The following is a 24,721-nucleotide window of genomic DNA, read 5'->3' as shown; positions in this document are numbered from 1 at the left end:
CTCAAATTGTACCTATAAGCAACATTAAATAAATTTGATTTATTACTATGCTTAATAATAATTTTAAAAGCACAGCAACCATTAATTAATTTGACTGTCAAATATCAGCTGGCATGCGAACTTCTCGATTTCGATAGATTTCGCAAGCGCTGTCAACTCTAGAACTTGTGTTCTGTTGACGACCAGATGCGTTACGGTATTTTTTAGCGCTTATCTGGGTTCTGCTCGTATTTCGGCCCGTGTTTGCAACGAACGCATTAAATTTTCCGTACAATTTTACAACAAATTTGAGCAGTTTTTTGTCAACAACAAAACCGTCGCGTATCCGATATTGATAGTGATAATAATAGGCGCTGCCTTCAGTGTTATATATAGAGAGCAGATAGCCATTATTATCCAGAGGGATGCAGCCGCCAATTAAATTATTACTAGCAAGCGAACGCATCATCGACATCGAGCGCGCTTCGTTGTTGTTGCTGAATAAATAGAATCATAGCAAAGAATCCAAAACCTAAAAACCGAAACGTTGTCGTTCAATTAAAGTATTATATACACATAGAAGAAACGTCAAGTGTAATGCATGCAAATTGTTGCTGCGACACCTAATACAAGGAACAAAAAAAAAACCAACAAAACCAACAACCCGCCGCCACAATAAAAATACCAACACAACACAAGGCAAAACACACACTCACACACACACATACACCTAAGCGCGAAGTGAGCCAATTAAACAAAACTCTACAACACCAACAACAACAACTTTATTGACATTTGGCTGCATATCGAAAGGGATTTTCCGGCACACGCCGCGCTATTGGCCACGTAAACCAAGCGCCATCAAGATGCCCAAAATCTATGTGAAAAAGCCCTTGGCGGGTCTCGTCATACGCAATCGAGCGCACAAGAGCAGTATATTCACTGTAAGTACTTCAACATACATACAAACATAGTTCTATATATGTATATGTGTGCGTAGAAATGTAAGCACAGACATTCCCCTCTTTAACACCTGTGCAACTGATATCAGCACAGTGGTCAATCATGAAGTGGCGCCACTTAGTGTGAATCGATATCGCACAGTTAGTTGCGCAGCGACCACAACGTGTATGATTAAAAATACAAAAATGAAAGAATAAGAGTTAATGCTGGTTCTACTCTATTTATAAATTTACAACAAAAAATATAGCTAATTATAGCTACCACTGCTAGCAACAAAGGTCATAAGAACTTTTTTATCATACAAATTTTGCGAAATATTCAATAAATTTTAATATTTTTAAAAGCTAAACGATAAATTGAAGAATTGTGAAAAAACTTTTTATTTTAATCTACTCAAAATTTAAATTAATAAAACAAAACTTAAAAATATAAATGATTTATGAAGAAAACTAAAATAAATATTAAATTCGTTCGTCAAACAATTAGATGAAAAGTTATTACTAAAGTTCAAATACAGCAAAAGTCTTATTTTTAATTTTTCTAATATATAGATTTAAGCGTGTGTCAATCAATCAGTTCAGCTGCTAAGTTAATAAGTGTATGACAACTATATTTAAGGTGCAACAAGCTGTAAGCGATGTTTTAACGCGACCTTCGATGTTCACGCTCATTTATCTATAATTTATGTAAATTGCGCGCATTAGCGTGCGTTCACTGTAGCACAGAAAAGGCGACGCTGTTATCACACGCGAGTGCTGCGCTGCTCGCTAACGCTAATGCCGTCGTCATGAATCACGCCTCGTGTGTTCCATCGTATTATATTTAATTATAATACGTCGCCTTTAAAGCGACTTTCGAGAGCCTATCAAACAGTTATTTGCTCATTTTAATAATTGTGCTGGCAGTAACATAACAACAGCAATAAGTGCGTTACGTTTTAGTATATAGTATATACCACTCACACACACATACTCATTCCAAATAGCTGCAATTTAACTGCGTGTGTGTGTGTATGTTGATGAGCTGTAGACCTCGTGTGTTTTCCCATGAGGCGATTGCTTTATCGTTCAACACTAAGCGATAATATCAGAAAAACTTGGTTTTTTTTGAAAATCATAAAGTCACAATCAAAGCAAATAAATGTGACTCTAAAAATACTATAAATGCACCTAAAACATCGATAATATTGCCCACACATTTAATGACCTATAATTGCATGCTAACAATACAGCTAAAATAAAGCTCAAACAATATTGGATATTGTTTTATACAATAGTACAAAAGATAAGGGCCAACATTATTCTAGGGTATATCCATATATGGCATGACTAATCGCCCCTGGCTGACATCAGCTGAACTCGCGTGAGTCGGCGTGCATCGCGCTCTAATTGTAAGCCCAGTAATACTTTTAAATGAATAAACAACAACAACAGCATTAAAGTTTCATTCCCCAAAGAGCGAGCGAGCGAACGGGTAAATAAGCTAACAATAACAATGTTGAGATATATATCTACACGAAATGTGTGTCTGTGTGTCGCTCTTTAATTTCCATTTCAAGATCTTCGAGGCTGTGTGTCTGTGTCAAAAATTTCATAATCAATTCAAGTTCTTCTTCTTCTGCTGCTCGATTCTGTTGTTTGCTCTTTGCTGTGACCTCTCAAACAACCACTTGTTCAATGTGCTGGCCAGAGAAGCAGAAGCTGAACCAGAAGCTGAAGCTGTTGTTCGAATCTCGTCTCGATTCGTTCGAATTTCGCTTTCGCTTTCATTGAAAAGCTGTTCTCTTGCTTCTTTTGTTTATAGTTTCATTTTGAGTGCTTCAAGCTCATTAAAAAACTAATAATCATGTTCTTGAAGTGTGCTTCTGTTCTAATCTCTCTAGGGAGTGCATTGAACTCCCTCGATCCTTGGTATATATATTTGAACCTTATAATTTGGGTTTTTTCTGCTTCTGGTTTCTCATGGGTGCGACTAATGGAGCTAAATCAGCTCAAACACAAAAAAAGGAGAAAAAAGTATGCGTGCGCGTGTAAATATTACATTAATCACAATTTGCCACATTCCCGTTCCTGTTCCGAAGTCGTCAGTGGAGCAGTGGAGCCAAGTGCAGAAGGGTCGACACACTGGTGTGTAATTACAAGCCACAAAATGTGGCACAACACTCGCTGGGACTGTGGCAACTTCATTTTAACTTTGCATCAGCTGCTTCCACTCTTCTTTCTCCTTTTCTCTCTCTCTTTTCCTTCTCTCTCTGACTCTTTCTATATGCATATTTAATGCTACTGCGTTGACTGCGTGTATTCTACATAGCTTCTAGATAATTAACCGCTAACCGCTGTGCGCTGTGCCTGGGCAGCCAGCTTGCCGCCAAGCACATGAGCAGCGCACACTGCACAACAAAACAATTGGCTCTTAAATTACGAATAACGCACAGACACAATATTCATAGAATTTCGCTGTTGCAAATTTAATATTAATTTCGTTTTCTATATATGTGCATTGATTAGTGAAACTAAAGCTTACAACTTGTAGCTTTGTTTAATTTTATGAGAAAACTTAACTTCGAAATAAATTTACTGCTCAAATTTATATTTATGACAAATTGTACGTGCGTAACTAATTCTTACAACTTAAAGTTATGTGAAATTTGAGGGAAAATTTAAGCAGTTCATAGAACTGCTCAAACTCATATGCCTTGGAAACATTTTGTGCGTCACTCTTTCATTTAAGTAACAGTAACATTTTTTATCATTTGGGGAAGAATTAGCGAAATCAATTATTTTGAATAAAAATAAATCTTATAGCTCTTGATGAGCACTTTAATTATAATTTGGCATGATTTTGGAAATATTTTTCTGTTTCAGAAAATTACAAAAGATAATTACAAAAAAGAACAAATTTGAAAAAAAGATAATTAATTAATTTATTATTTATTTATTTATATTATTTTATCGTAAGACATAAAAAGTTCATTAAACCAAACTTGGCTGTAAATATATAGAGCTAATCTAAAGTTATAAGAATAATTTTTACTTATTTTTAAAATTGTCTCAGTTTATGTTTTTTTTTACTGTAAATAGTGTCACACTCGACATTTTTCGCCAAGAATTACTCATTTATATATATCTATGTGCCTATATATTCATAGAGCTGCTGAAACTTATATGCCTAACAACGTAGTTAAATCTTACAACTTGCAGGCTTGTTAGTTTCAATGGAAAAATGAAGTGTCTAAATAAATTTGCATTAATGACAAATATTCATAGAACTGCTCAGATGTATGTATGTATGTATATGCCTTCACATTTTTTGTGTTACTAAATCTAACGACTCGCAGTTTTGTTAAAGATTTAAAACTCAGTATAAAGAATTATTTTCAATATTTTATTTTTTTATTATTAAATATATTACTTCTTAGAAACTACACTGATAGATAATTTAAATTTATTTGAGCATTCAAAATTATATGACATGATTTATTATATTGCTGGAATTTCCAGTTCCAGTTCCATTTGCAATGCATTAATTATTGTGTCATTGTAATTAAATATTCCACCTTGTCATTTTGTTAGTTTATTGTAATATATTTAATTTCTAGGATGAAGTTTTGCTTTATTTTATTTTTATTTATTCTATTTCTAGAACTGCACTTCATATTTAAATTTAAAAAGTTTGTGATAAATTGTGTTAAATAGAAACTCTTCTTCCCTCAATTTGCTATCAAAGTTAATCAACATTAATAAATGCTGCTAAACACTTTTTCATTGGTAGCCAAGTGTATGCGATCATTAAGCATACGCCTAGTTGCCCTCTCTATGTAGAAAGCATTCGGACTTTCCTATGCACAAGAAAAAAAGGGAAAAAATCTGTACAACCTTGAACTTAATTATTGGCTTTTGGCGCTGTTACTGGATGTCCTTTCGCTTTGCATGTGGCGACAGAGGCAAATTATATATGTATCGTAAGCATGGTCATGTGGCAATTAGTGTCTACTCGGGAAAACTGTGGAAAATTACACCGAACAGACCGAAATACGCTTTAATTACTGTACGATGAGAAATTAATTGGACATTCTATATATTGCCAGCTAGTTTGGTTTAATTAATGTTTCTTGGTTTCGTTTTTTCTTGACCAATGGAACATAAACAGTAACGATTCCTTTTTTGGTACATTTTTGTGGCCTGCGGAAGCTTTCATTCATAAAACGAACTTAAAGCGCGCAGAAGCCGCTGCGAAAGCGAAATCGACTAAAGCTCTCTCCCTTCTGAGTATTTTGCGCTCTCTTTCGCTAAGGGCAAAAGCTTTCTCTCGCAGCGGGTGCGCGTGCACGAGATGTGCACTCAACATGAGCAACATGCAACAGAGGCAACAACAACAACAAGAACAACAGCAAGAAGAAGAAGAAGTACATCAACAATGAATAGACAGAATTGCGAATAGCAAAAAGTAAACACAGCAAAGGGAAATGTTGTGGGAAATTGAGAAAGCAGGTTTATAGAGCAAACTAGAGAGAGAGAGAGAGACGAAAGTGAAACAAATGAAGAAGCTGAGCCAAAACGCATGTGTGTGTGCGTGGGAGGCCAGCAGTGAAAGTATAGAACAACAAAAAAAATAGGAATTCTAATGAAAATAAAGTATACGCCATGTGGCAGCATAGAAGCAGAAAGAGAGTCTCATAGAAATCAAGTATACGCCATGTGATTCGAATAATTTCCGCAAATCATTTCGTGTCAAAGTCTCCGCAAGCTAGTTCGTTTGTTCACATAAATTTGGCTAACGCTGTGAGCCAAGTAGATGAAAAACAAATATACCGAATGAAAAAAGCTTTGTCGCGTTAAAGCTTTTCGCGTCGCATGCTACTAAAATTGCATAGAAGAGCAGAAATGAAGGAAAAAAACAACAGCAACAACATTCGAATATAAAAAAAAGCAGCAACACACAGAAGCGAGAAAATTTTCATTGCCCCAGACGCGTTGAGCGAGCAAGCAGCGAGAAAAAGTGAGACGACGACGCTTTTCCAGCTGAGTACGAGGCAGCATGTGGAAAAGCGCACAACACGCTCGGAAACGCTGTCCCAAATTTTATTTGTTATCATCGTCTTTGTCATCGCCGTCGTCGTCGTCGTCGCCGTCTGCGTCGCTGTCACCGCCAACGCAACACAAGAAGCGAAAAAATACAACAACAAAATTAACAAAATAGAAGTTTTGTTTCTTTTTTTTTGGGTTTTATTTGTTTATGTTGTTTAAGTTCTTATTGTTGTTGTGTTCTTTGGGCTTAGTTACTTTATTTGCCTTTTAGTTTCGTGTACGCGTTCGTGCAATTAAAAACGAAATCCGGCGTCGGTTAAACGAGAACCCAAGAAAATAAGAAAGAAAAAAATATTTCATGTGCTCGACAATAAAAATCGAAAATATGTTTAAAGTGTAATAAACCAACAGAGATTCAACAGAGAGTGTAGTTGTATGTTGTGCTTTTATTGCAATGAATATCAATCAGAAAAAGCAAATACCAATTAACAATGCAGCAAATTGAATGGAAAATTTAAATTTGTTGAGTGCGCTGTTTGTATTTATTTTTGGCTGCCTCGTTACGCAAAAACTGTAACTGTAACTGTACTTAAAGTGTGCCCACGTACTTGTTGTTGTTTGTTCTTAATGCCATTGTTGTTGCTGTTGCTGTGGCTAAGACTGTCTTCGTTGTTGTTGCTGTCTCCTGTTATGCTTTCAACGCTAGTTTCGTGTGTCTGCTGCTCCTTCAGACGACCCAGCGTCGCCGTATTCATATACTTACAGACACACACTCGAAACACTCACGCACACACACACACACAGACGCAACGCATACGCACAAGCTCGCCAAAGCCTTCGTGTTGTTTTCCTTGAAGAAGGTCACTCAAACAAGCTTCCTCGACGGACCGCCTCCCTTCTTCCTCTGTCCTCTCGCATCCTTTTGTACTTTACTTTCACTGCCTTGACCAGCATTGCTTTCGCCTAATGTACTACGAAAATTTTTGCATAATTTGCGCATTTCGATCGCTTCAGTGCAAGCAAACCTTCATTAAAAGTCTTTTGTTATTTCCACCATCTCTCTTTTCTGTGTCCTGAAACTGAAACTGAACTGAGCTCATTGTTGTGCTTGCTGTGTTTATGGCAAATGATTTTGCTTAGTTTTTTTTTGCTTTATGGCCACATCAAAAAAGTCGCATAAAATACCCTCATCTCCCCCGTTGGTTGACCTGAATTGCAACAAACCAGAGAAAGAGAAAGATAGAGTGAGAGTGAATGAAAGAGAGAGACCCTAGAATGGACAACATTTGCATGCAACAATCATGATTAGCGTCATCGTATGCGCAATTCTATTTAATTGCAAGCAAAACCAATTTATTTATTAAATTCTATGCATATATGTATATTTGATTTATTGCGTATACGCAGTGTGGTTAAACTAAATTAAAGCTAGCTCGCTGCTGGTTTCCTCTATATATATTATTGATAAACAATTTTATTTGCTTAATAAATTCGCAAAACTAGACGCAGTTTTATTTCCCTTTTTATTTTCATTGCTTTGCGGGGGTTGTCAGCTGCCTCGTATGTAACTGCGAACGTAGGTTGTTTGTTGGCTACGTCTTGCGGGTTCAATAAACTTTCGCTGGCAAAAGTGAAAAGAATTTTGCATCACACTTCTCTCTCGGTACTTTTCTCGTGTTTCATTAGCATATTTTCCAGCGCTTGCGAAAAGTCTTATAGACATACACAAACACACACATATATCTTCTCTTTCCTTTTAGCTACTCATCTGACATTTTCAGATTGAGCTGGCAACGTTAATATATGACCCCGATTTTCGATATGGCAGAGTAAATATTTTCACAGCAGCCAATCAATTACTAAGCAGCAGCTTCGACAACTTGCTGCTGCTGCTGCTGAAGAAGGAGAAGCCGGCAAGGGCAAAAACTGTGGCAACGTAGCAAGTGGCAAGTGGCAGTGGCAAGTTACTGTGGCAGTCTTATGAAACGCCGTTAGATAACACACTGGCATCCATAAATTGTGGCTTGCTGTCGTTGCTTGTCGTTCGCTTGCTTTTGTCTGACTCGCAGCCCAGTTCATAAACAGCTTCGGTGGCTAATGCGGCGTATGCGCAATGTCGCCGCCGCCGCAGTCTTCCTTCCCTTCTCCCATTGCCTTTGTCTTTTGTTGTGCTGTCAACTGCAAGCTAATATATACAGTTAGCTGTTATCCTTTAAAGAACAGAAGCCTGACGACAACGAGTCTGTTGAAACAATATGGAAAAAGGGAATTTCTGCAGCTCGGTTTTCATTATACATTCCGCTTTAGTTTCAGCTCATTTTCCAAATCAATTTACGATGATATATTATATACATATTATATATATATACTCTTTCGCTGACTCACAATCCGGATTGTCCTTTTGCTCAACTTTTGGCATTGTCCTTGGCTAAAAATGTTTATTTTAACCGGCATTTTGACTGTCGCTTTGCGCAAATTAGAATTTTATTTGTCGCGTTTTTTGGCACTGCTGCCAAGACACAAAAAACCAAAAAAAAAACCGAACCATATAATGCGCTGTGTTGTATGTATGCAAATTAACTGCCTGCAGCGCTTTTATTGTTGTCAACAGTTTTGCGAAGGTGCAACAGCAGAGTTTGAGTAGAGCAAAACATGTTTGAACTGCTCGTGTTTCGCCTCTTTTTTTTTCTTTTTGATTTGCTGTCGCGTTTTGGGGCATGTAAGTGTGGCACATGCAAGGTCAGTTTCGTGATTCAGCCTGCAACATCATCGCAGTTAATCAATATAGAAAAAAACATGAAAGTAAGGTACTGTCGAGTGTGTTCGACTGTGAAATATCCGATACCCGCTTTGAATAAAAGTATTTTTCTTAAAATATACTAAAATAATATATCGAAAAAATACGTAAATATACCGTAATCTATATTTGGTATATTGATCAAATATACCAAATCGTCAGCCAACAAACCCCAATACAAAAAAAATATACCAACAGTTTTATCGGGTATATTAATATAGTAATAAAAATAGTAATTACAAAATACCACAGAGTGCAAAAATATACCAAATTGTCAGCCAAAACTACCAGGGTTTGTTGTAAGTAGGCGTTTTTTCCCATACAAAAGTTATCTGATCGCAATCAAACTTTCATGAATCATAAAGACTATAGTTATTATTGTATGTACCAAAATTGGAGACTCTAGCTTCAAAACTACGTTTATTATTCAATTTTTGTCGGCCCAGAAGTGGGCGTGGCAAAAAATTGAAATAAACTTGATCTGCGAGCAAGCAAAAGAAATGCTGTCGAAAAACAATTATATCTCTATCTCTTATACTCTCTTAGATCTATGTGTTTGTACGGACGGACGGACAGACAGACAGGCAGGCATGCCTATATAGGGTTGGCTGTTGACGCTGATCATGAATATAGGAGGCGTTAACAGGCAAAATAAGTAATCTCTGACCCCATAAAGTATATATACAATGCTATAACACCCTTCTACCCAATGTGTACCGGGTATCAAAACACAGCCCTAAAACAGAACTGAATGAATGAAGCCTTGCACTTGGCCACGTTTTGTGCTGCCAATTTCGTTTTGGTTCTCTTTTTTGTGCTGCAAACCAATTTCTGCCCCTTTTTCGGTCGCTGGGCGTTGACATCCCGCTTTGCCAATTTATATTGAGAGCTTCCTTTTAGCATCAGCAGGATTTGATTTGATGTGGCTGCAATTTCCTCCCCATTATCTAACTCAGCCCCAAACTAAAATCAATAAAATGCACATTCATCATCTAAATGGCTCGCTTTGAAAGTGTGAGAGTGTATGTGTGTGTGTGTGTGTCGTTGGCACCTATTGGCTTTCCCTTTGGTTGGGCCGAAAGCATTGCCATCGCAGCTTGACACTTTCTGGCCACGTTGTTGACAAACTATTTTTAATATTGAAAGGCGGCAAGCTGCGTTGACAGCACGCGCCACAGCTTTTCCTACTATGTGTATAACAGGAGCAAACTAGTTTTGGGATCGTAAAAAAGGCGCTGGGCTGATTTATGCAGCAGATAACATGCTATTTAGGTTTATGTCTATCGATTGTGTACTTGCCTCGCAATTTCACTATCATTTAACTACTTACTATATTTATAGCCGAGTTTTTGGCGCAAGCAATCTGCTGACCTCACGCACTGCACGGCGCAATGCGCTTTCAATTGCCACCCGAAGTCCGCTCCTGTTGTGTGTGCACGAGGGCACATTACGTATACGTAACGTTAGCAGCCTGTCGTTGTCGTCATTGCATGAATTGAATTGAATTTGAGCATCGTTTGCTGCTGCTGCTCTTGCTGCACATTCATTCAACCTTGAGTTTGTTTTTTTTTCCTTTCTTTCTCTTGCTTTCCATAGGTTTTCCATTGAATAGCAAAGCAAAGCCAAAAGCATTCATCAAATGCTTAAATCAACAGTTATCAAGAACAGTCTGCGGCATTTATCGATTATTACTTACAATTAGTTGGCAACTGCTTTTTATACTATATATATTGTTCTGTATCCTTTTAATCTGTCTGAGACTCGTTGATTAATTTGCGAGTCCCGACAAAACTTTTAATGGACTTTTGGGTAAATTGAAATTGAGACAACTTGAGCTGGCTGTCGTCTCCGCTCCCCCGCGCACTCGCTTCCTCCGGAAGTGTTGTCATTGGCTCGTAGATACACAGCAAATGACAGCTCGCTTTGTTTCTGTGTACATTTGTGTCTTTATCGATGTGTGTGCGTTGCACCTTGCCCCAGTTTGCTGCATAGCATTTCAGCCTTGTTAAGTGCGGCAAACTTTAATTTTCGCAAAACTGTACAATTGCAGACTTTTAGGCGGGTGGGAAAGAAAGAATGCCTGACTACTTACATACGTACCGCATTTTATTTATGCATATCAATTATTTAGCAGGCCGCAGCACAAAACACAGCCCAAAACTTGACCTTGCCACGGCAGGCAAACCTTTTTTGCTTGCGTGTTTTTTAGCTGCTATACCTGAACCAAACAAGTATGCAAACAACACAACAGCAACACAGAACAGAAAAAAGAACAGCAAAGGGCGACACACGTGTGCGACCAGCACACAGATTAATTAACGGCCCAAAGTGCTGTCAAATAGATGGCATTACGTATACGCTATGGCATTAGCTCATAGCGCACTTTGCATATGAAGCATGATCGAATGATCAGCCAAAAAGTAGACTACATTTATATGCTCATTATATTAAATTCAATACAGGGTATCTTATTGCTGATTCTGTCATTTTCACAAGCAAACCAAAAAAAAAATGATTTTGACAATAATGTAATGGGAAACACAGCAAAAAATAAATGTTGTTGCCTTTTTCCTCTGTCATTCTCGGCTGTTTCCCGTGCACAAATTGTTACGACATCGCCGGCTTTTTATTTTTTCTGTTTTCTCTGTTTTTGGCTTGGTTTTGTGGTTGCTCCCGCTTCATGCTGATCTTTGTCAAGGTCATTTTGGGCAACGCGGAGATGCATAAACAGCTTATGTTTGTGGCATACATACCTCACTCAGTTAAACAAATAATTAACTCACAACAGTTTTCTTATCTTACATTTTGTCATTCTTTTGTTGTGTATGATTAACCCGCTTTTCGTTTCATTTTGTGGCACTGCAACTGGGCAGCGTACCTCGTTTAGTTATGTTTGCACTTGACCTCATTGTCTTTTATTCTTTATACACATTTATTTATTTAGTTTTTTTTTTGGGGTACTGTTTGCGATCTCTCGTGGGGTGAGCACGTCGCTATGATTTATACAGTTTGGCCAGTTATTTTTATGTCTTTTATCTAATTCGACATAGAACCTAAACAACAGTCGCCTGTTTGACTCACGCAGCTTTGTTTATGCAGTTTGATTTCACGATAACTACATACATAGTACTTGCTACTTGGACACATTAAATGACTAATTAAATATAGCCAAGTTTATCTTCAACTACGTGTTGTTCGCCATTTCTATTTTATTTTTATTTTACTCTTTTTTTTATGAGCTGTGCCGCAGCCACTTGATGTTGAACTGCTGTTGCCGATCATTAGAATTTTACGGCAGCTTTTGTTGTTCATGTTTATTTTAATTTGCTGTGTTGCTCGGCTGTAAGTTTGTCAACAGCCCGCATAAACACTGAACTAAAGTACTTCTATCGTTTATTTAAAATATTACTTCTAGTGCATTTGCATTTGTTTGAGGTACACAAACACACACACACACACACACACACATGCTGTGTGTACTTTGTGCACGTGTTGCGCGAAATTTCACTCAATTCCACAAACAAATGTTATTTGAGCGTGATTTTCAGTTTCAATGGGATCCATTAGTGCCAGTTGTTGATACCCTATAAACAATTATTGACTTTGGTATATAGGTTTATAGAGTTAGAAAATGAATGTTGATTCAGAACGATTTTTGTTTGCAGTATTTTCGTGCTTTACTGTTGTATACTTGCATTTTCAAATATAGATTTTTAATTGATTGAACTTTTTTTTAAAAAAATGGTATTATTGGAAGTGTAAAGAGAAGAAAAAAAAACAATGCTAGGAATGTAATATACAATTTGTAAAGAAAACTATTTGCAAAAAACCTGGCAATTATAGATTTACGTTACAGCACTTAAAACTCCTAAGATTCGTTGCATTAGAGTTAGCTATTTTGGAACTATTATTAAAGGTATATAAAAAATCGTTATGTATTTTTTTCAGTTGCACTGCTATTTCAAAGTTCACAGACTTAATTTATTTTCAATTTATTCAAATATGAATTGGTATTGTAATTTCTGATTTTTGTACATTTTTATTACACTTTTTCTACATTTTAACGTATAGCATATTGAAATTTGTTTATTTATTGCATCACAGTTAAATTTGTCTGCTTAACTAGAGTATTTCGTCGTCGAGTAATGTAAGAAGGTTATGTACAACTATTGAACAACAAATATGTATTTCAAAACACCTTAAAAATGTAGAAAACACATTGTTGAATTTTCCTATTTATTCTTTCCTTAGTTGCGTCTGCTTACCTAGGGTATTCTGTCGTCGGTCCCTCTGCTCTACTTTCAAATTCACTTTGTTAGTTTTGTCTACGAAATCCGTTGCGCAGCCTCAAGCGCAAGCTCACTGCGGATCGTTTATTCTGCCCCAGTTATTCTCTCGCTCTCTTGTTCTCTCTCTCTTGCTCTCTCGTTCTTCTGTATTATTCTCTTTTGTTGGCATTTTCGTTTAGTGCTGAACGCGCATGGAAACCTGGCAGACGCTTCGCTCAACGATTGTTTGCAAAACGGGATTTTTTTTCTGCTGTTGTTCTTTTTGTTTTCTGGGGAATTTTTATTGTAAATAAATGAAAATAAAATGATACGAATATTTTGAAATTGTGTCGTGATGATCAAAGTTTGTTGGAAATTCACATGTTGTGTCAAAATTCCAAAATCAAATCGTTGTTGCCAACCACCCTGTGAAAAGATAAATTTCGAAATTCAACTCTAGTTAATTTTGGCTCGTTACTTGCAAACAATCGTAAATTATTGTGTCTCTCGTATACTTAGATATCTCTACATATGTTTTTCGGCAAGTATCTCAGTCAATTGGACCACAGTTTGTTTGTTTATTCATTTCATTTCATTTGATATTTTTTGTTCAATCAAATTGTTTCAGGCATTGCCATAAAATGCAAAGCTTTCTTTCTTTCTTTCTGTGTTTCGTACACAAACAATTTGATTGGCATTTTGAAAAGCGATTTAGCTGCCGCCTATTTTGCATGCTAATTGCTGTATATAGACTAACTAAGTAACACTTAGTTAGTACTTACTAAGTGACTTATGCCTCGTTTGCTTGTCCATTCAATTGGCATTCGTGTGTTAAGTTTGCACAACAAACCGAAAATAGACGCAACGACAAATTGGAATTTAACGACTTTTGAAACCCTCAACTTTTCGATGCGAATTTTATTGCATACTTGACGGGGTTGTTAATCGATCCGAATACGCAATACGATCGACCATAAATGATCTGTTAAGCCTTGTTGGCTTCATAAGTAGTTATAGGCGATTACAAATTGCATTCGCTATAAAGTAAAACTTTATATGCACCCACGTAAAGCAGTTTATTCTCTAGAATATGAGCCATAAAGTTGCAATATTTTTTTGGTAATTTGTTTAGTATCTGATGCGAGTATTGCCAATTATTAGCCAACTGTTTTTTGGCCACTTTGCCAAGTCATTGCAAGGGCAGCTGAACTATGAAATGAATAAACGGCAACAACAAACGGTTCGAGAATGGAAACAACAACAACCATAAACAATGATCCACTCGTTTTACAGCCAGAAAAGTGCCTGAAAGTGAAGAAAACGAACTGGATTTTCATATTATATCAATATAAATGCTTCGACTGCATAAATGATATGCGAAACGTGTGCAATTATTACTACAACAAGAAGTGAAGTTGGGACCTGGTTCTGTGATCTGTGATCTACATATGCTATGTTCCTAGCCAATATCGTTTGATTATCAACGTTACCACACACACACACATGCGGACACGTGGCAATGGAAATTGGTGTGATAGCTGAGCCAGCGTTAAAGAGTGCAATTAGTAATCGAGCAAAGCGACGGACGACGTCGGCCAACTGAGTTTTCATTCATCACTTATTTTGTTGTTGGCAAACGAAACAGCGAGAAATAGCGATCAAACGAGAGACAAGAAATCATCGAAAGAGCGATAAACATGCGGAACGGTTTCAGCAATGCCATGCGGCAGCCCACAGAGGATAATGCGCACAGCAGCTTTGAGCTGGACGAGCATGAGCCGCAGCTGGAGGCAAGCAAAGCAACTGTAACCAGCAGCGAGCAGAGTAGCTTGACAGCAGGAGCAGGAGCAGCAGCAGCCAACACAACCACAAACACAGCCAACGACAGCAGGACAAAGCAGGACGAATCGGATATAAGCGATCGAACGGATACGCAGAGCACGCACAGCAGCAGCTCAACGCCAACCACTGCGGATGTGGCCGATGTGGCAGCCGATGCGGAAACCATCAACTCGTTGCCCCTCTCCCCGGCCATCTACGGTCGGGGCGGTCAGCTTGTCAAGCGTCATTCCTCCACAACCAAGCAGCAACAAGCTGATAATCTTTCCGCTTCGATAGCCACGACCAGCGATGTGCCCGACCAGGATAATGTGCCGACGGTAAGAAGCCAAGAGGATGCTGCATCAGCATCAGCTGTTAATGCCTCTCCTGCATCTCTTCTGCAGTCATCACGGTATGCGGCCACGCATCCCAGCGCTGCGATTGCCGAGACAAATGCACCGATTGCCAGCAATACCAGAACATCAGGCGGCACACATCGACGTACTCTCTCCTCCACATCGTACATCTCGATGCGTTCACAGTTGGGCGCCACAGGAGCGACAACGCCGCCAGAGCCGCCGCGGCGCAATCGTTTCTTTGAGTGGATACGCGTCGTCTGTAAGATGTGCTGTTGCAAGGTTTGTCACGAGGTTTCCACTTTAAATTGTTTAGCAATAAGTTGCGCTGATTGATTGACAGACAGACCTTTGTTTATATAGTATATTATACATTCAATAGTATTATTCATATACAGACAGTATATAGTATATTATAAACTCAATAGTATTATACGTATACCTCTCTTTATATTCTATATACTTATTAATTCTATTGCTTAGACAGACCTCCGTTTATATAATATATTATGAACTTAATAGTATTATTAATATACTATAGTATTATTCATATACCTCACTTTATACTATATACTCATTAATTTCTTTTACTTTTTGCTTCACAGAGTTCGGGAATTGGCGAGCCAAGTGTGCATCATGCGCTGGTTGTGATATTTTTAGAGTTCTTTGCGTGGGGTCTGCTCACCATGCCCATTATATCGGTAAGCTATTGCAATATATTACTGATTTAGAATCTCTTTTATAACAAATTCTCTTCTTTGCAGACCCTGAATCGCACTTTCCCCGATCACACGTTCCTTATGAACGGCCTGGTGATGGGCATCAAAGGCATACTGTCATTCCTATCGGCGCCATTGATTGGCGCCCTGTCCGACATTTGGGGTCGCAAATTTTTCCTATTAGTCACAGTATTCTTCACTTGTATGCCCATACCGTTGATGTGCATAAATACCTGGTGGTTCTTTGCCTTGATCTCAATTAGCGGCGTTTTTGCCGTCACCTTTTCGGTGGTGTTCGCTTATGTGGCCGATGTGACCACACCGGAGGAGCGCTCCAAGGCGTATGGCCTGGCTTCGGCCACATTTGCGGCCAGTCTGGTCATATCACCCGCACTTGGCAATGCTCTGATGGACATGTATGGCGATACGTTGGTCGTCGCCCTGTCCACAGCGATTGCCGTGCTGGATGTCTTCTTCATACTGGTTGCGGTGCCGGAGAGTTTGTCGGAAAAGATGCGGCCAGCATCGTGGGGTGCGCCCATCAGTTGGGAGCAAGCAGATCCCTTCCTGGTAAGTTAAGTTAACATTATTCCAAATTGTTCTCCTTACTAACTTTGTTTTTGTTTGCTTTGCAGGCACTACGCAAGGTGGGCACAGATAAGACCGTCTTAATGCTGTGCTTAACGGTGCTGCTTTCCTATCTGCCCGAAGCTGGCGAGTACTCCTGCATGTTTGTCTATCTGAAGCTGAAAATGGGCTTCAACTATGTTGAAGTATCCATTTTCATTGCTGTCGTTGGCATTCTAAGCATCACAGTACAAGTTACGCTTGGCTCTTTTATGAAGTGAGTGAGAAAATTCTTGCCAAGTTTGCTATAACATATTTTATGCTAATGTTGCTTTTTTTCAGAGTACTTGGCGCCAAGCGCACAATCATTGTGGGCCTAGCCCTTGAATTAGTTCAACTGCTTTGGTATGGTTTAGGCAGTCAAAAATGGCAAGTACAAAGCAAACTTTAAATGATTAAACTCTTAATTGATGTGGTTTCTTTATATCAGGATGATGTGGTCAGCTGGCGTTGTCGCTGCCTTGGGATCTATCACCTATCCAGCTATAAGTGCATTTGTATCACTTTATGCCGCTCCCGAAAGTCAAGGTAAACACACATCGCTTTCAAAAGTTGTCTGTTTATTTACAATACTGTTTATTTTTTAGGTGCCGTTCAGGGAATGATCACCGGCATGCGAGGCCTGTGCAATGGCCTGGGACCAGCGGTATTTGGCGTCATCTTTTATTTGTTTAATGTTGACTTGAATGTCGATCAAGATTCCTATGTGAAGAGCAGTCATACGAGTGTTGAAAAAATCTCACATCATGTGCCGGGGCCGCCGTTTGTCTTCGGTGCATTGTGTGTCTTCTGTGCCATTGTCGTGGCTGCTTTCATACCCGAGGGCCAGCAAACGACATTGGAAAAGAAACGTAAGGATGAGCCTGATAAGAGCGGAGTAAACACATAACAATGTGTGCTACTTCCGGATGATATCATCAATAATAGTATATAAAAATTGCAAAGTGTTTGTTGTGTTCTGATACCAATTGTTTTTTTGTTTTCATTTCCGTCTATCTATTGGCTTATCAATTCCAAAACCTGATCCTGTTCCTACTACTGCTGCTTCTATCACTGGACTTTGTAGGTGCCTCGCTTGATGTGCAGTACGAGATCGAAACTGGCCACAAAGTGCCCAGCTCGTTGGCGCCTCTAATACGCTCCGATTCGCTGGCGCAACTGTAGTTCGACATGGCCGCCACGACCACGCCCATGCCCATGCCCACGCCCACACCAACACCAACATTGTCACACAATCGCAAAACAGCTGGTGTCTATACAATTTAGTGTAACTGTAAACAACAAAAAAAGTGCTGTATCTAGTTTTTGCTTTAGTTTATGAACTGCAAACCACATCAACAAAAAATCCCCCAAAAACCCCAGCGCTAAGTTAGGATTTCTAGGTTTACTTCGACTAAAGATGCTGTTATTATTTTCCTTGCCGCGTGTGATTTGCTATTTAACAACAAAAAACAACAACAACTAACTGTAATTGTGCACGACCTCAGAGTTATATAAATAATAGTATGATTGTATGTATTTTACGAGTATATTTTACACTTCACGTTTAGTTAATTTTAGAGTCGATCCATTTCTTCTTTTTTTCGTGCTTGCCTCGTGGCCCGCTAAACAAATTAATTTTCGAATTCAATTGAATGTAACATCACAGGAACAAGTGTTTTTTAGCATAACATAAACACACTCTCTTTTTTATTATTTTTATATATATCAAAACAAAAAACTGCCAAATAAACAGAAGAAATACAATTATTATTATTTTTTTGTGAGATGTGCAGCACAAGAAATCTATTTCGGGTTATATCAAATGTTTTTTAGGCGGCCACAAATAACAATTGTACACATATATTTATATAAACAAATATATTTATATATAGAATTGTTTAATTGATCAGTAATATCAGTAATCCGCAGCATTGTTCATGGTTTGTTATATTTACGCGTAGAAGACACAACAAATTATTAAATTATAGATTTAACTGTGTAGTAAGCTTTACTTTGCAAATTTTTAGTGTGATCTGAGGAACATAAGAGTCAAACTGTTCGAGTCGAGTCGAGTCGTAAACGAAAAACAAAATGATAAAACGCAAATAATACAAAAATATAAATCTAATAATAAATCTGGAGCTATAGATTTTATTTTGTTAAAACAAAATATAAACTGAATTATTATTTACAAATTAAACAAGGCTTAGCATAATACAAAAAAAAAACCGGAAACAAGTGCGTATGTGTATAGTACTAAGTAGATGTAAAGTATTTGCACCTGCAAAGTTTCACAACTTTCGATATAAATACTGTAATACTGTAGACATAATATAATAATAATAATTATAACTATAATAATAAAACAAAATAATAATTATAATAATAATGCAAATATATATGTATAAAAGTATATTTTTGATTTTGATGAAACGCAATTTAAAAGCAGTTAATGTAAAACTGAAACCAAATTTCTAATGTAAAAATTATATTTAACATAGATTACAAACAAATGAAGAGAAACTGATTGTAAAGCATACAAGTATGCTCTATATACAGATAGACAGACACACAACACACACATATATTTATTTATTAATACCTAAATGTATGTACTAACATTTGACGCAGTGAATAACAACAACAAGAAAACGAAAACAACATGAAAATAGTGTGAAGCAAAATGATAAAAAACCAAACAATTATGATAAAAATAAAAACAAAGAAAAACAGAACAAGAAACTGGTGTAACAAATAAACTTTTGATTTGATGAAGTCTCATAAAACTTTTTATTGTAGAAGGGTATTATAACTTTTAGAAGGAGGCATATCCGACGCCATAAAGTATTATATAATATATATATTCTTGATCAGCGTCAACAGCCGAGACGACTTGTCCTTCACCTAGACTATAAGATATATATTTTGAATATAAAAATATATCGATATACCAAATATAGCCTTCAGTATATACTACTATATATATTAATTTGGTATATTTTCAGAATAGAATTTTATTGAAAATGAATAACCGGGTTGAGCACACTCGATTGCAATTTTCTTGTTAATCCAATACTTGAGATCAAATTCTTCGCAATCCACTCGATTGTATTTTTTTTTTTTTTTTGGTTTTTATTTTGTCATTGCATTGATTTAACTGTTTAGTTCTCGTGACAATTTTCATTTTCGTTCGATGTTTGACGATAACTTTATCAATTTGTAGAAATTATCCAAGTTCGTTGTTTAGTGTTTTTTTTTTAGTTTAACGTCTTTTAGTAATTACCATAGTTTTTATGGTTAATGTGCTGCCGTTGAAATTAAGCGTTATCCGCGTCTTTGGATCTATTAAAAATCTTCGAAATTTATATGTGCACATAGTTAATTGGTAGTCACAGACTCTAGAGCCCTTTCGATCCAACGATGCAATGCAAAACAAAATTAAAACGTCGACTTCGATGTCGAAATCTGCGTAATATAGCTTTAGGTCTTTTGCTGCTAACATTGATTATTAATGTCAATGGGCAAGATGAACCTGAAGGTGATCCCGAAGGTGAACCCGATCCTGATGGTGATCAGAAGCCTGATGCCACTGTGCCGAATGGCGATCAAGCTGATGCAACAACCACGAAACCTGGTGACGGTGGTAAAGGACGTGATGATATCTATATGCGTAGCGATAATCATGGGACCACACACGAAAAGCTGGGACAGGCGCACTATCCCACAGTGGATCTCACTGCATATCAGTCGCATGCGATTTATGCAGCGGATAAAAATTACACCACTTGGCCCATGCATCCTGCATACAATTTTACACATTCCATATTCGACTCGTTGATCAGCCGCAAGCCAGCTTTGCCCTCTGGTAAGAAGTGATTGTTAATATGATCATAAGATTGTTTGATTGGCAATTGTGAACCTCAGGCTATTTGGTGGTGAAGAACGACAGCACTTTGGCTTTGGGTCCCAAGGTAGAGGAGAATGAATGGAGTCATTTGCTGTCCGAGTATTTTCTGCTTATCATATTTGTTTTCTTTCTGCTGCTGCTAGTTATTCTAATGCCATTCATTGCGTATGTGAATGGCTTTTAATTGTTGTGTAATTGCCAAAGATTCCCCTTTTTTTGCAGTGTTTGCTATTGCTGCTTCTGTTGCTGTCGCCGCTGCAAGCTCGGATGTCCTCCATGTGATGGCCCCAAGGATAAACGCAGTAACCTTATATGCAGTATAATTCTAGTGATATTGCTCATACTTTTATTGTTGGTTTGCTTTTTGCATTATTTGTGCAGCCTCGTATAACTTTATTTATCCACAGCATCGGCTTGCTGATGACATTTGTGGCCACCAGATTTCTGGAGCGTGGCTTCGAGGATACGAAGAATACAATGCAGCGTGGCAGCCAGGACACGTGCACGTTTCTGCAGGATGTTTCCAATCACATTCATCACGTGTTGGTCTACAACTATGAGGAATTGGAAGCGCATTTCACTGAGATACTAAATGGTAATACCACCCTGCGTATACTTATTCTCTGAAAGTGTTCTCACAATACTCTCGCTTTCTACAGAGGCTTCTAGTCACATATTCCTGGACTTGGCAGATGCCTCAGAGAGTAACGCAATTGCCGAGGTAGAACGCATTATCCATAACATGGCCGAGGCGAGTAGAATATTGCAAGAAGTCGAGGTCATGGAAAATGATTTGCGCTTTAATATTGCCATGCTTCGAGATGGTAAATCTATTAAAAGTTTTGTTCCTTGTACTTATTTAATCCATTTTGTATTTTCACAAAGGCTTACGAGGTCTGAAACGCGATGTGATTTACAGTTGCGTCATGTTGCTATCACACAAAACATGCGAGAGTGTGATATTCAGTAAGCTGCAGTTCCTGGATACCTCAATCTGTCTCCATTTGGATAAGGTAAAGTATTTATACCCGCTACCCATAGGATGCTTCCAGAAAATGTAGATAACAGACAGAAGGAGGCATAACGAAAAAGCGGAAACGATCTAACTGTGTCCGTCTGTCTGTCTGTCCGTCTGTATAGATCCGTAGATCTCTGAGACTGAAAGAGATAGAGACTTAATTTTTTCCGCCCCCGAAAATCTACGAAATTCGAATAGGAATCTTAATTTGAAAGCTAGACATTTGATTGCGAACAGATAAGAAATGTAGAAGTCATTTAAGAGTGTTTTTATATGCTTTGGCTGACAATCTGGTATATTTTGTATTCTATGATCTATTTTGAATATATTACATATTTCAATATACCAAACATAGTTTTTGATATACATATTTTGGTATTTTTGCGGTACAATAATTCGGTATATTTTAAGAATAATACCGCGCTGTTTTACTTTTATTCTAATTGAGTATCGGGTATCTTACAGTCGAGCACACTCGACTATAGCTTTCTTATTTGTTTATACTCTTCTCGATTCGAGCTGTTCTCATCTGTTGTTGCAGCTGCCAAGAACTCAAGTATTTATTGATGCCATTGATAAGATCCTAAAGAGCGATCTGGACGCAGTACCAAAGAGAGCTTTGGCTCGCTTCCAGGAGGTGGGCCATAAAATCTCAGTGGCCATGGAAACAGCTGTGCCGCCGCTGCGCATGGACATCAGTCGTGGACACGATATCTTCCAGAAGGAGGCGAACAAAATTCGCCACTATGTCGATGCACTAATCAGTGACATACACTTTAGAACGCTGGAATCCACCAAATCTTTTGAGGATATGCACGATAAATTGGGCGCCGATCGCAACGCGATCAGCATGATTGCTTGCTTATTTATTCTGATCGTAAGTTTAGTTTGTAGTATTTCGATTGAGTATTATATTTAGTTCTTCATTCCCAACAGATCTGGCTTGCATTGGTTGTTGCGCTGATTTTCAGTTTTTGCCTCAACAAGCTGACCGGAACTTACTTTCTCTTGTTGTGCGTTCAAATGTGGATTTTATTTTTGACAATTCATTAATTTGATGCCTTCTTTTTGCAGCGCCATGATACTCATATTCAGCGTATTCTCGTTGTTCTTGCTTATGGTTGTGTTCTACTTTATAATCGGTCTGATCAGCTATCAGGGCGCTTGTGCTCCGCTGCGCGATCACGAGGGAAACATGCTCTTCAGTCAGCTGGACTCGGAAATGGATCTGTTACGATTCTTGCCCGCCTCGGGGGCGGACAGAGATGCGCCGGTGCCGATGCGCATGTCGAAGACGATTAAAGCCTGCATGGCCAATCAGACAATCTTTCAATTGCTCAGGGACAGTGGTATCTATAACGCTAACGAGCTAATGTTCATCAGAGTCATGTCCGAAGACTATGACGATGAGAAGCATGGTCTCAATTTCGAGGATGATTTGGCCGATGTCTTTTTGCTCACCCCAGCCGAAAAGTTGGAGCTCGATGATATGCGTAGTGGCAATTTATCCGGCTACAGCAGCACCAGCTATAGGGAACGCATGTGCACACCACTCACTCCCAATTTGAAGGAGATACAGAAGGCACTTAATGATCTCGCCGATACGATTAATCCGCCCACCGATCAATGGCTCGATTTTAATCGTGTCGGTCGCGTCTCGTTGAAGAACGAGGCAATGCATCTGTATCTCTATGAGCAGAAATATGCTGTCCAAGCTTTGAAACTAATCGATGCCATGAACAAAAAGTTAGCGCAAGTCGACGAGCTCATTTTGTATGAGAATCGCAATTTTAGCAATTCCATTGATGTGCTTGTCAATGCGATTGTGCGCTCCGAGCACTTCTTGGAAACCCAGGGCACTCAGTTCATTAATTTGCTTGGCGAAAATCTTACAGATGTGCTGAATCTGCAGATCGAGCAATTTCTCGAGGCTGCAGCACATGAATGCATGACAAACGTCGGACGCTGCGCTCCACTCGCTTACATCTATTATCGTGGTGTTGATCAAATCTGTTATCGTCTCGTTGATCCTATGGTGAGTCCAATGGAATTTAATAACTAAATATACACGCTGACAATAGGGTAGAGAAAAGGGTATTAGATCATCTTGCAGATAGAAAATTATAGCAACAGCAAGGAAAAGTCAAGACGAGAGCTTTGTCTGTCTGTCTGTCGGTATGATACCCTATAGACTGTGTAGATACAATTTTTTTGACAACACTTATTATTGTTATTAAGAACTCTCTTCTCGCTACTCTACTTTCTATTTATGGCTTATTTCTTGAATGTTGTAGTATATAGAAATACCAAGTTTATCTTTCTGTAGTACCTTTTGGTATTTCAATTTGCTCAAAAAATAATTTGATATGGCAAAAGAAAGATCTGCAGTAGTCTCAATTGCTGACAAGCTTGTAAATTTTGTGCTATGGTATATTTATTGTACTATGGTATATTTTGAATGTAGTATTATATCGAAATACCAAACATATCAATATGTGTACCTTTGTACCTTTATTACCTTTTGGCATTTTAATTTGATGTCGACTGTGTGGTCTCATTTGCTTTAGTTGGTACATTTTCAATGTAGTAGTATGTTAATATACCAAAAATATAACTTGCTAAATTTCAGTATATTTCGATATATTGGTATATCTCACACTTTTTTTTCACTTTTTGTGTATTCAATAGAATGCTTTCTGGTTGGGTCTGTTCATCTGCTGTTTGACCTTTATTCCCATTCTGTTTGTGTGTCATCGTTTAATGTGCCTGTGGAAGCGTCTGCACTCCTATAGAGTTGCGCCTGTTGCTGCCGTTCTGCCAGTTGGAGGGTGAGAGCATGGTGTATTTAATTATAAAATATGTATATTAATTGTGTAATCCCAGCTGTCCAACTTGCACTGGCGCTCCGTATGTGCCGCCGCCCATCATCACGTGCACCGGCGGCAACGAGACCTTCTGCGTCTGCAGCGAGGGACGCCTGAATCGCACTGATGGCGGCGCTGCTCCTAGTGAAAGTACCATGAATGCCAATGCCAATGCCAATGCCAATGACAACGAAGTTATAACCGAGGATGCCAATAAAGAAGCTATTCCAGTTACATCGATTGCCGTTATAAGTGCTCCGACTGTGGCTGCCAAGCCAAGCAATAAGCGCAAAGAGGATTAGATTATTGCAAGTGCCAAAGTATTGTTTAAAACGTTTTACGAGTACTTTTTAAACATGTTTAAGAAAGCACTGAAATTCAATTTGTTTTTAT

The 24,721-nt window shown here is 38.1% G+C and overlaps 2 protein-coding genes and 1 long non-coding RNA gene across 5 annotated transcripts; 2 read left to right on the top strand and 1 right to left on the bottom strand.

The window, feature by feature from the left end:
- The first annotated feature begins 198 nt into the window (after window positions 1-198).
- LOC117571603 (hippocampus abundant transcript 1 protein) lies at window positions 199-19,314 on the top strand. 2 transcript variants are annotated; one of them, XM_034253820.2, is made up of 10 exons: window positions 6,256-6,402; window positions 14,328-15,193; window positions 15,260-15,493; window positions 15,817-15,912; window positions 15,976-16,500; window positions 16,566-16,774; window positions 16,840-16,926; window positions 16,988-17,085; window positions 17,145-17,408; window positions 17,624-19,314. In XM_034253820.2, the coding sequence occupies exons 2-10, from the start codon at window positions 14,732-14,734 to the stop codon at window positions 17,719-17,721; spliced, it is 2,073 nt and encodes a 690-aa protein (XP_034109711.1). In that variant the 5' UTR covers window positions 6,256-6,402; window positions 14,328-14,731; the 3' UTR covers window positions 17,722-19,314. The 2 variants fall into 2 exon arrangements, with proteins under 2 accessions (XP_034109712.1, XP_034109711.1); XM_034253821.2 differs by lacking the exons at window positions 6,256-6,402; window positions 14,328-15,193; window positions 15,260-15,493 and adding an exon at window positions 199-923.
- LOC117571605 (uncharacterized) lies at window positions 12,804-13,642 on the bottom strand. Of its 2 annotated transcripts, none has more exons than XR_007954971.1 (3): window positions 13,550-13,642; window positions 13,032-13,460; window positions 12,804-12,964 (listed from the first exon to the last, which is right to left on the bottom strand). It is a non-coding gene; the product is annotated as an uncharacterized LOC117571605 (long non-coding RNA). The 2 variants fall into 2 exon arrangements; XR_007954970.1 differs by having other exon boundaries at window positions 12,805-12,964; window positions 13,032-13,324; window positions 13,416-13,632.
- A 419-nt stretch (window positions 19,315-19,733) lies between the features above and the next one.
- LOC117571938 (prominin-like protein) lies at window positions 19,734-24,709 on the top strand. The gene is made up of 11 exons (XM_034254428.2): window positions 19,734-20,404; window positions 20,464-20,611; window positions 20,669-20,797; window positions 20,854-21,041; window positions 21,106-21,270; window positions 21,332-21,459; window positions 22,006-22,341; window positions 22,401-22,477; window positions 22,539-23,499; window positions 24,153-24,292; window positions 24,348-24,709. The coding sequence occupies exons 1-11, from the start codon at window positions 19,960-19,962 to the stop codon at window positions 24,628-24,630; spliced, it is 3,000 nt and encodes a 999-aa protein (XP_034110319.1). The 5' UTR covers window positions 19,734-19,959; the 3' UTR covers window positions 24,631-24,709.
- Window positions 24,710-24,721: the final 12 nt, after the last annotated feature.

The sequence above is a fragment of the Drosophila albomicans genome, chromosome 3, assembly GCF_009650485.2.
Source record: "Drosophila albomicans strain 15112-1751.03 chromosome 3, ASM965048v2, whole genome shotgun sequence".
Lineage (NCBI taxonomy): Eukaryota > Metazoa > Arthropoda > Insecta > Diptera > Drosophilidae > Drosophila > Drosophila albomicans.
Note: the sequence above shows the minus strand (reverse complement) of the source record. Positions and strands in the feature narration are given on the sequence as shown.

Excerpts from the sequence above, each read along its gene's own strand:
- LOC117571603 (XM_034253820.2), top strand. The coding sequence starts at position 14,732 with ATGCGGAACGGTTTCAGCAATGCCATGCGGCAGCCCACAGAGGATAAT. Across the intron at positions 15,913-15,975 it reads TCACCATGCCCATTATATCG|ACCCTGAATCGCACTTTCCC; the intron begins GTAAGCTATTGC and ends TCTTCTTTGCAG. Across the intron at positions 17,409-17,623 it reads AACGACATTGGAAAAGAAAC|GTGCCTCGCTTGATGTGCAG; the intron begins GTAAGGATGAGC and ends TGGACTTTGTAG.
- LOC117571938 (XM_034254428.2), top strand. The coding sequence starts at position 19,960 with ATGCAATGCAAAACAAAATTAAAACGTCGACTTCGATGTCGAAATCTG. Across the intron at positions 21,042-21,105 it reads TTTCACTGAGATACTAAATG|AGGCTTCTAGTCACATATTC; the intron begins GTAATACCACCC and ends CGCTTTCTACAG. Across the intron at positions 22,478-22,538 it reads GGAACTTACTTTCTCTTGTT|CGCCATGATACTCATATTCA; the intron begins GTGCGTTCAAAT and ends TTCTTTTTGCAG.